The sequence below is a fragment of the Anneissia japonica genome, unplaced genomic scaffold, assembly GCF_011630105.1.
Source record: "Anneissia japonica isolate Jap-2015-1 unplaced genomic scaffold, ASM1163010v1 scaffold288164_len509026_cov199, whole genome shotgun sequence".
Lineage (NCBI taxonomy): Eukaryota > Metazoa > Echinodermata > Crinoidea > Comatulida > Comatulidae > Anneissia > Anneissia japonica.
Window position 1 is genome coordinate 61,351 of NW_022752067.1, and position 11,185 is coordinate 72,535.

At 33.1% G+C, this 11,185-nt stretch overlaps 1 protein-coding gene across 1 annotated transcript in view; it reads left to right on the forward strand.

Annotated features, from left to right (window-relative positions):
• Nucleotides 1-4,089: 4,089 nt before the first annotated feature.
• The window catches only part of LOC117122088 (tumor necrosis factor receptor superfamily member 10C-like), a 15,462-nt gene continuing 8,366 nt past the window's right edge, over nt 4,090-11,185 (forward strand). Inside the window, exon 1 of the mRNA XM_033267561.1 lies at nt 4,090-4,352. Coding sequence (XP_033123452.1) covers nt 4,254-4,352 — 99 coding nt within the window. The 5' untranslated portion in view covers nt 4,090-4,253. The remainder of the gene's footprint in view (nt 4,353-11,185) is intronic.

Sequence of the window (11,185 nt, forward strand, 5' to 3'; positions counted from 1 at the left end):
ATATATATATAGTAACTATTTTTAGCCATTGTATACAGTATGTATAACAATGTATTAAAGACAATGTGAACTTCACATGTTTTCAGTAAAAATGTGAGAGACTTGTGCTTCATAAGAAAAAAATGGAATATGTACAGTATGCAATGGTGGCACCAGAAAATTTGCAAATAGGGGTTATAACAATTCTGAGAGGTCAAAACAAAGGGCCACCCCTTGATCAGGGTAATGGAATAAAATCCCTGGCAAGGTTCATGGGTAGAGATTATATGGTTTAGGGTGGCCCAAAATTATGCTTTTAGACCACAAAAAAATAACTTTGTTTGGATAGGCAAATAGTTTTAGACCGATGATCCTGTTGTAGCATTGATGGAAACAATACCTCAATCTCGACTGGTGCCACTAGGACAGTAAAGAAGAATAGAAAACAAATTTAGGATTAATTCTTGGGGATATAGTGAAAATTAGACATCACATTGATTAGAAATGACAAAATCAAAGAACAAAAGTAGGATTAAAACTCACAATAATATTGTCAACATCAATATAACTATATGTCAACATCTATTTTAAGAGCATATTATGCTCTTAAAATAGATGTTGGCATATAGTTTTAGTTATAGTATATAAGTTTGTAGGAGTGTAGAATATGAACTAGCTCATAAATTGGACATATTTTAAGAAACTAAAGCCAGTTACACAGTGCATTGGCTGGTTGGCACTCAGTGCTAGTGCTTCACGAAGCGAAAATATCTGCTGATTGTTGGTGAAAGTGTGCTCCCGGCATAAAGCAACTGAGGCAGAGAATTTGTTATTGTTACTTGGCAAAACTGCATTTCATTAATTTGATGTATATACAGTATGATTCGCATTCTTAAATTATTGGCATTTATTTACCTATTTATTGCTTGTAAAATTTGAATGCTAAAATTATTCATTAAGTATTGAATCATGAAGAAATTTGAAATTGCTTAATAAATAATGTACTATAAAATTGATGAGACCACCTCCCAGTATTTGGTCCTTTAAAAAGAATTATATTTATATTTAGGTTTCTCCATTGGGTCTACTGTTTTTATGAAGCTTAAAATCATGCTTCGGAGGAAAAAATACCAACAATTATTTTTTTCTCCGGAGTCTGACATTAAGGGTCTACTGTGTTTATGAAGCTTCAAATGGAGGAGGCTGTAACATCTTCAACTTTAGGCCTATAAACTAAAATTTTAATAACATGCCCATCCCTGCTTAGACTTGATTCACTAAAGAATTGGTTGTCATTTTAGTATCCCACAATAGTAATAAATTGTAGCATTGTGTTGTGCCTGTTTGCTATAATTGTTTACCACTGGTGCTTTAATATTACAACATTGCCATTATTATTTTTAATAGTACAGTACTACTATAAGGTACTTTATGAATAATCCAAAGTAATATCAGCTAGCTGTTATGGTCTTACTTTTTGTTAAATGTAATCTGGGAGGAAGGAGAGAAATTAATAACTTTAGTATTAAGTCTAGCTTATTGTGAATACTTAACATATCTATTTTAGTATGATTATAAAATTCTTGTGTGTGTATTTCCACTTCCATGTATATTTGTATTCATTGTTGAAGATTTTAAAACAAATATTACTGTAATTTTGTTATGAATTATAATTACACACAATGTGATTGTGTATGGTTTTTAATCACATGCTATCCTTGTTGCTCTTTTCATTAGTAAGGGTCTTTTTTATGTTGTCTTTCTTCAGTGGTGGAACACCTTTGATCTTTCACTAGTTAGAGCCAGGAGCCCAAACCTTATACCGCTTTAGAAATAGGGCCAAGAGATATTAATTGGCATTACCTTCTGCAAGATTATGGGCCACAAATCAAATGAGCCGTTCCCCTTAAAATATCAAAATACATCATTAAAACTTCAAAAGCGTAGTCTTAGCCCCAAGGGTTATAGGGACCAAAGGCCTCTTAGTTACACCACTGTCTTTATCAACTGGGTATAGACTGGTAATATTTTAATGACAATGCACTGATTACTAGGGGTGGTGCCAGGATTTGCCCGATGTGGAGGCTGTCTCCCCAACATGAGCGCTATCTCCCAGAAGTAATTCATGTGGCCCTGGAAACTTTGACAGTTTAGTGGTGTCAAAGATTTTAGAGTCTACTAATATGTCAAAAGTACATATTTGTTCTTTCTGACGAGTTACCAGTTCTCCTCAACAGGACTCAGTTTTTCCCGACAGGGTTCCAGCTCTTCCTGACAAGACCCCCACTGGCGCCATCCCTGTTCCCATAGGCAGATGAGTGATGACAGGCTGATATTTTAATACTGTATTATTGAATAATGAAAGTATTCTTGTTTTTACTATGCAATCTCTAAAGAATAATATGAATGCACTGTATATGTATACATTCATGTTTGGTTAAACAAGAAATTGTTTTAAATACTCGTTTGTATTCTTTGTTAATGACACCAAGTGTTTCAAATGTGTCTGGTCTTTGTACTTTATTTATGAATTTGTAATGTAATACTGTACTAATGTATTAAAGTTACAAGAGATTTAGATGAATGTGGATTATATTTGGTGAGAAATATAACAAATATTTGACTATCTTTACAACGAAAATTGTGTTTACTTGATTCTGTAAGTTTCACTTAATTTTCTTTTGCATTTTGAAGCTGTTTTATGTACGCTACACCACAAACATCCACTTTCAATGAACTACTGTATCCGCCTGTAAATTTGATTGAACTATATGGTCGATAAAATCGGAAAATACTGCTTACATTAAATATCTCATTTATAATAATAATTTCCAATAAAGAGACATCGTTTTAAATTACAGACCATAAATATGGCGCCTTGAGACGATTTTATTGTGGAAGGCGCACTACAAATATCCCACCATTACTATTACCATTATGTAAGCCACCCTCCTTTTATTATGACTGAGTGACCCTTTCCGCAGACCCAGCGCACATGCCGTGTCATTTAAAAATCTTAAATGTGTATAGTAAAGGCCAAATCAGGCAGCGTTGTACTACACAGCCCGATGCGATTCATCGTCAGGGACAGTATTGAGCCATCGTGAGAAATATTAAACATGTTTAATATTCTATGAGGGTCAGACGAGCTAACGCTCTAGTCCTATGGTTCAAGGAATTCAAGGCAGGACGTATACAGCGGGTAGGGGGCCCCGAACCGTGGGAGCCGCAGCAATGCCCCTTCCCCTCCCCTTGTACACAGTGTTAACAAATTTTAAAGCTTGTTCTTGCTAGCCAATACAAATTCTTTCCAGTGATATCACTTAAAATTAATACTTCTAAACTATGTAATGCATCATGCACATGTTATACATAGGCCTACTAACATGAGCCTATTCGTGATTTTAAAAAAATCTTAAATTCATAAATTCCAGGCCAGGTATTTTCAGATACAGAAATGTGATATTGCATCGTTCAGTTTGGTTTTTATCCTTTTGCAAGCTCTATAAAGTTTTGTTTTTAACAGTACTATTAGTTAGTGGTAGTAAAAATAATGATGATGACGATGATGATGATGATGATAGTGATAATAGATATAATAATATTAATAATATTAAAAAGTGAAGAAAATTGTGCTAAAGGCGAAAAAGTAATTGTGATTTGTTGATCATAGTAAGCTATAGTTAGGCCTAAGTTGTCCTGGATATTAAGTAGATCATCCCTGATAAAAAATCATGAGAAATTTGTTGGCACTTCATTTTGACTGTTGTTAGACAAACAGCTAATAAATAGGCCTACAGTATATCAACTGTTAGAAAACCCGACTAATAGATAAAGACTGTTAATATAATTTATTATTATTATTAATATTATTATTAATTATAAATCTAAGATTGCCTAATTTGATGATGTAACCAAATTCATTCATTTAATAAAAAACTCATTTCTTTTTTTAACACCTATGTCAAAATCCACAGTTGTGTGATATTACAGCAAATGCAAAACAAATCATATTATTGTCATAAATCGAATAGGCCTATTCTGAAAAATATTGGATAAAGATAGACAAAAGTAGTGAGCCCTCTTATAAGATCCTTTGACGTTACCCCAGTCACGTACCATAACCACCAGAGACGCACACGCTGGCCATGGCGGAGGCGAGGAGATTATTTTCTCCATGAGGAGACTAAATACTGTTTAAATAAACTGTCATAATAAACTGTGATGGTGATGTGTGTGTAGGGCCTAAGGTTGTTGGTAAAGCACACGTCGTGATGTGTCAATCGAAGGTTTTGCTAGGCTTAGGATGGATTTTATGTTTTACGTCCTTTGCCTCTTTTATGGTGGAGGCAGGTCTATTGACTGAACGCAAGGTATGTCTTTTTGACATTAGATATTTGTCTAGATAGCCCTTCTTTAGGCTAAAGCAAGTACCGCACACATGAGGCTCATGACTAAATCGGCAGGATTTGTAAAAAACCCTGTCGCCAGTAATTATTGCATTATATATTATAAATTAGATAATAGATTGATTTTTTTGCGTTACCGTGGTATTATAAATGTTAATGTTAAGTTTTGTGAAGTTTCACTTTTGTAGTCCTTTTACTTACGAAGTAGTTGCTTCTTCAAAGTTCAAGATGTTAACAAAAACCACGTGTCGCCCACCATTTTTATAATATTTAGGACTATACAAACTAAACAATTAACACTTTTATATGTTAATTTTTGTAAATTCTAAAGCTCTGTCTATTCATTTTTACGTATGTAAAACGTAATTGCACCAATCGGCATTATGTTTTGGATAATTCACAAATAAAAAGTGTCGCCAAAATGACGTAACTTACGTTACTGACATCAAACACGTATTAAACATCAATAAAAATATCACTATTTAATGTTTAATTTCTTCCAATATATGTGATACATACTCTAATTATCATTTATAATACCTAAAAGAACATAAATTATGTCAATTTTTTTTAAAAAGCATTGGAAGTGCTAAAAGAAAAACGTATGGTTAAGAGGCGTAACCTATGTTACCCTATTTCATAGAAGTGCTCAGCATTCTGTACATAGAAGTTCTAATAGATAATGACAGTATTACCCAAAGCCCAGTTTCAAGCTGAATATTTGTTTAGAGATTTAAATTTTATTTAATTGAGTCCTTAAACTCAAGATGAAACCTACGTGATAGTAACTTACGTTACCATATACATAATCACCCACGAATTTTAATATTTGTAATGCATTCCTAAGCATGAAAATACACAACACAAAAAAAAATGCCCCCTGGAGCAAGAAAAAGTTTTAAATCATGTGATCAGGAAACAGCGGCAATTTTGAACACATTGTTTTTAGTTACTCCTTAGAATTTTGCGATTTTGTTGAACACTGGGATATTTGCGAATATATTTTGGTAAGTAATCAATGCTTTATTTACTAAAGATCATTTATAATAACAGTTTCAAATGTTTAATATTAGGTTTGACACATGTATGGGTCTTGTTAATAGCCTGTGCAACTTACAGTGGCAAGATAACCCATGCCATAATGTAACGTAAATTACATGACTGGTAACGTATGTTACCATTTTGTATACCTAAATTGTATGTCATATAAATTTACTTATAATTATTATGTGTTCAAATAATTAAAGTAATATAATATAGGTAATATTAAATCGTACTTATGACTAAAAATTGATTACCTAAGAGGTATTTTCTGTGAGGATTATCGCCTTTAATTTAACGGTAACGTAAGTTTTACATTCATTTTCATGTATACATTGTAGCTGACGCAGCAAAGAAACATTTAGGATATGAATATAATTAAAGACACTGAATGAGTATACATGTATGTATATCAATATCCAAGTTACGTAAGTGCAGTGAAACATTATCTTTATATATATTAATATCCGTAATCAAATTGTCAAAATAGTAACGCAAGTTTCACAATGTATTACATACAGAATCAGTGTTTTTTGTTTACATTATGATGATACACATATAAATTATTAATTTCCTGTATTTAATAATTCATGTTCCAATTGCAGAATTCTTGCAATCGGAAGCAAAACGTGTCAAGAAATACTATATCCCGGCTGCACAACTTTCAACTAAAAATAGACAGGCAAGGAGAGAATCTGTGAGAAAAAGAGTACAAAAGCACAGAGCATATGTAAGACAAGTTCAAGCTCAATCATAACAACGATTGGAGGAAGCAGATGAAATCAGTACTAACGATGATTCTGCCATATCTTCTGATGTAGCCTCACAAGCTAGTCACTCACCACTACGCATCAAGATGTCTTTTAAGAGATGCATTTCATCACGAAAGCGCATAAGTAGATCATCATTAGTAGAGCCCATCGTCGCATCGAAAAACTTAATCTGCAGTTCCAGAGAGTTAATAGACAAAAGAAAACAGCCACCAAACACTATGAAAGAGCAATGAAGAAAGTTAATAAAGTAATATCTTTGACCAGCAACGAAATATTAAACAGCAGTACCCCACGGTCAATCGTAAATCGCTTCACAATGAAGTACTAAACTTTCTGGAAAGAGATGATAACCCCAGGATGATGCCAGGAAAACGAGATGCTTGCAAAACATCAACTAAAGAAAAACGTCAGATCCGTTATCTTAATGATTATATGATGAACCTCTTCTAAAAGTATAAATGTGAGCACCCACAGCAACGGAAGGTTTCCTTTTCTGCCTTCAAGAAAATTTGACAGAGAAACTCTAACATCAAACTTGTTAAATTCACCGCAAGGAACACAAGCCTATGCCAAAAGCACCAGACCTTTGCACTTCAATTAAAGGTGTTAAAGTCACTAGGTGTATTCAAAATCACAAGCCCAGATGAGGCCATCAAGTCGATTTGAAGAACATCCACTATTGGACGGGTAGCCCAACGTCACAGTATGACAACAAATCAATATTTTCCATCATATCTCATCATCCGTCCTTTTCCCAAATGTATATGCAAGTTGGGACTACTTTGAGGCCGGACACGAAAACGGGCCATGTGAGGGTATTGGCGGGACCGTAAAACGCTTGGCTGACGAAGCTGTGAAAGGGGGTGTGGCCGTGATACAAGACGCCAATGATTTCTTTGCGTAGGGCTTGCCAAGAAAGAGAAACATCGGATATTGAGTACTTTTTCGTAGCTAACGAGGAATGCATTGCTGCAGAAGACGAAATTCCACATAGGTGGCCAACATAAGGGCTATTCCAGGGACGATTAATATTCATGCTGTGAGAAGCAGCAGTGATGGAGTAATGGTAAGGAACATATCTTGCTATTGTAGCGCCTGCAAAGAAGATTCTGGCATTGAGAATAAGTGCGACGGATGGATGCTACATAGCCTAACTTCTAGAAGCCTTAAGAAGGTATTAAACAAAGAAGATAAAAGTCAGAATAAAGTTCATGTCGATGACTGGATATTCGCATTATACGATGGAAAATGGTATATAGGAAAAGTCATTGAGGTGGACGACGACGACGCGTTTGTTTCGTTCCTAAAATCTGGAAGCAGGATTGGCGAGAACGTCTTTCAATGGCCTAACATCAAAGATGAAATATGGATTCCTCTTGACAACATAATTTACCGCTTTCAAATCGAAAGAAAGGGTTGCAAGGGTAGGTGCTTCCATATTTCAGAGCAAGAGAGGCAACACATACCTGTAAACCTATGCTACGAAAAGGTACTAGAGCCAAAGTAACCTACGTTTCAATTTAGTTAGGTTTGTGAGCTTGCAATTGTAGTGTTTTAATAATAATAATAATAATAACAATAACAATACTAATGGTTAATGGTTATTAATTTATAGAGCGCAAAATACAAAAAATCTCTAAGCGCTATCAGGCAAGTGTAAAGATGGAACGGAAATCAAAACCACAAAATAAAAAAGAAGTGAAATTTTAATACCATGCCAGCACCCAAACCGAAGTATGGGGATACGCCCTCATCGCTGGCTAGGGTTCAATCTAATTGAAATACAGTCAGCACCTGTTGAGTCTCGGCCATCTCGGATTTGGGCGCCTCCTATCCTAGTTAAAGCTATAAAAGCTAGCTGGCATGGAAATAGAAAAAAAAAAATTAAAGGGACGAGAATAAGTGGGTCTTAAGTCGTTCTTTGAAAATGGTGACAGAAGGTGACTCACGAATAAATAAAGGTAACTAATAATAATTCATAAAACATACTAAGAAAAGATATTAAAGACAAAGTAACCTACGTTACCATTTTAGCTAGGTTTGTAACCTTGTAATTGTAGTGTGTTTTAATAATAATAATAATAATAATAATATTTATAATAATAATAATAGATTTATATAGTGCTTAATGCCAATAAACCCTCTAAGTGATTCACATTACTACCCACAATCATTAGATCAACACATATGGAACAAAAATTCCATAATATTGCAACTAGTAATCAGCGCAGAAATTAATTTAGAATTTACAATGACACTTACTGACATATAGCAATGAAATTATTACTAATATGACGTTAATTCAATGAACATTTTACACTTTCAGATTTAAATAAACATAATTGTATGATAAATAATTTCTTTTTCAATTTAAGTGGAAGGAAACCAAGGCTATCAATTAAAGGAGTATTACTTAAAGAACATAATCTGTTGGTTTATTATTGCAGTGTTAGAAAGGTGTTCACAGCACCGTCGATGTTTTATCTTTGAAGTTATGGTGTTGTTTCTCTGAAAATATTTAATAAAAAATTTATAGTAACTTACGTTACTTCAGAAGTAACTTATGTTACATAATTTGAAGAACGCATAAAATGTCAGAACATGTTCACCAAGCCTTCTTGTTGTGCTTTTTTAAAAGTTTAAGGTTTGTTTTCTCCATGATGTGAATTTAAGTATGTAAAACATGTGTACATAAAAAATATGGATGAAAACATATAGCTGTATACCGAATTTATTTTGAGGAAAATAAAGCATACAAATTCAAAGTCCTACGGAAACAAAAACAGCATGAATTTATCAGTTAACATATATTCTTTAATTCACTACATTATCGACTTCAAGAATTCATAGTAATTTGGTTATAGTATTGATGTGTTACTATTGTTATGATTGAAATATGAAAATAAATATGGTAACGTATATTACATCAACGTTTTTAGTTGTTATGATTCATTTTTCTGTCAGTTAAAAATTATCAGACATTATATGACGAGTTTAACAAACCAGTAAATTCAGATGTTGTACTTTTATTTGGCAATAATAAAAAAGCGGTATTGCGATATTTTTTTAATGAATTGTCATTTCCTAATCCTGCCGATTTAGTGAGCCTGAGCCATACCTCCATCCAAGCCAAGGTTATTACTAAGACTAAGCCCTCTCCACTGTCCAATTCTCCATCTTTTGATATGGTAGGCCTAGGCTAGTAGAATACCGGCCTAGGTACTGTAGGCAAGGCTTGTTATTAAAGATGTTTTAAAATTTTAATCTTAAAGGTTCGGGTTGAATTGCACCTCAGAAGTACTGTTTTAATGAATTAGGATTTAAGTTGGATCTAAAATTATCCACAGTTAAAAATCCCCTGTGTGACCTTGTGACCTGAATTCCATAGAAAACATCAAGGCCCAATACATTTTTTTTTTTTAAATAAGAACCAGTAAAATTTTGCCCAGGCTCAGTGTTCTTATTTTTTGGCCAATTTCAGGCTCAAAATGTTCTTATTTTGTTCTTAGTTTACACACCTTTTAAACAAAAAATTATTTAATTGTACGGCAGTATGCACTGTACTGGAATGTAGGTAAAAGTGACCGCACAAAAAATGGCCCCCAAATGTCAGATAGTTACACCATAGGGTATTGCATAGTCACACCTACTGCACATATGTACAGATATAATTTTTTGGTTTATAAAAATAAAAACCTCATTTGAAATTTTACCTCAGCCTCAATTTGTTCTTATTTTGTTCTTAATTTTCAAGCAATTTCAGCTTCAATGTTCTTATAAAATGTGTTCTTATAAATAAAAAAAAACTGTAGTCCTCAGCCTGATAGGCCTAGTTAGTTGGTCACCTCCTTGGTTGACTTCCTAATTTTTTATGATTCCATTTAATTTTATGACTTTTACATTTTGATGTTGCATAGCAAAGAGTTGCACTGTAAACTTGGATGAATCTTCAGTTTTAGTAAACTGTATCCTTAATATTGAGAATTAAGTGCATGTCCACAGGAAACCATTGGTATCTCTATATACTTTCCTACGTTTCCGGTTTAATACTGTCTAATAATGCTATTATGAAATCAAAACTATTCATTGTTTGTTTTCAATGTGATGTATAATTTACAATGTCAACTTATTAATTATAATGAATACTGCAGTAAATGCTTACAAATTACTTTGAGTACTAAGAAAATGTCTGTATTGCTAAACAAAATTCAGTATTTGAAATACAACATTAAAGTATTGGGTTTTTTTTTTTGCAAATTAACAAACAAAATACTGTTCCTTATTTTTCCATAGGTGCATGTAATTAGTATAGTAATATATTTTAGGATCATCATGATATACTGTAAAGTAAGTAAGTGTGTCCCTTTTTATCACCCAATAAAAAAAGTTCCTGAAATTAATACAATTTTTTTCTACCACTTTTACAAGTTGCCCAACTCAATTAGTGTTAATCAGATTTTTTATTTTTGATTTGTTTATTTTGGGTCTCAGTGTCTTACAAATGAAGAAAATTGTATTAAAAGTAGACATATATTTTTGGAATTTTATTGTTTTAAAAATTTTTGCAAAATCTTTCCTTCCAATCCAAGTGTCACCATGCACATTATGTTGCGAATAGTTATTGCAGGTGCCATGTTAAAGCCCCATTCCCGGCAAAATTTCAGTTTTTAAGAAAAATCTCATTTTTGTATAATGTTATAAAGATTTATAAATATAATATGGAATTGCTAGTTTAACTGAATTTAGACATTCCTAAGAATGAAAAAAAATGTAAAATAAGACTGAAATTTGATTTTTTTGTGTTCCACACAAAAAAATAAATGCGGATGAACTTTTCAAGTTTGATTTTGCGATAGGTCATGAGAAGAAATATCGTAGGCGCCGAAAACATTAGCCTATCCAATGCTGCTAGGCTAGGCCTAGCCTTACCTCGATTTAGGTTCTGTTATCACACATAAAAACGGCCGACATGATATTTTCTAA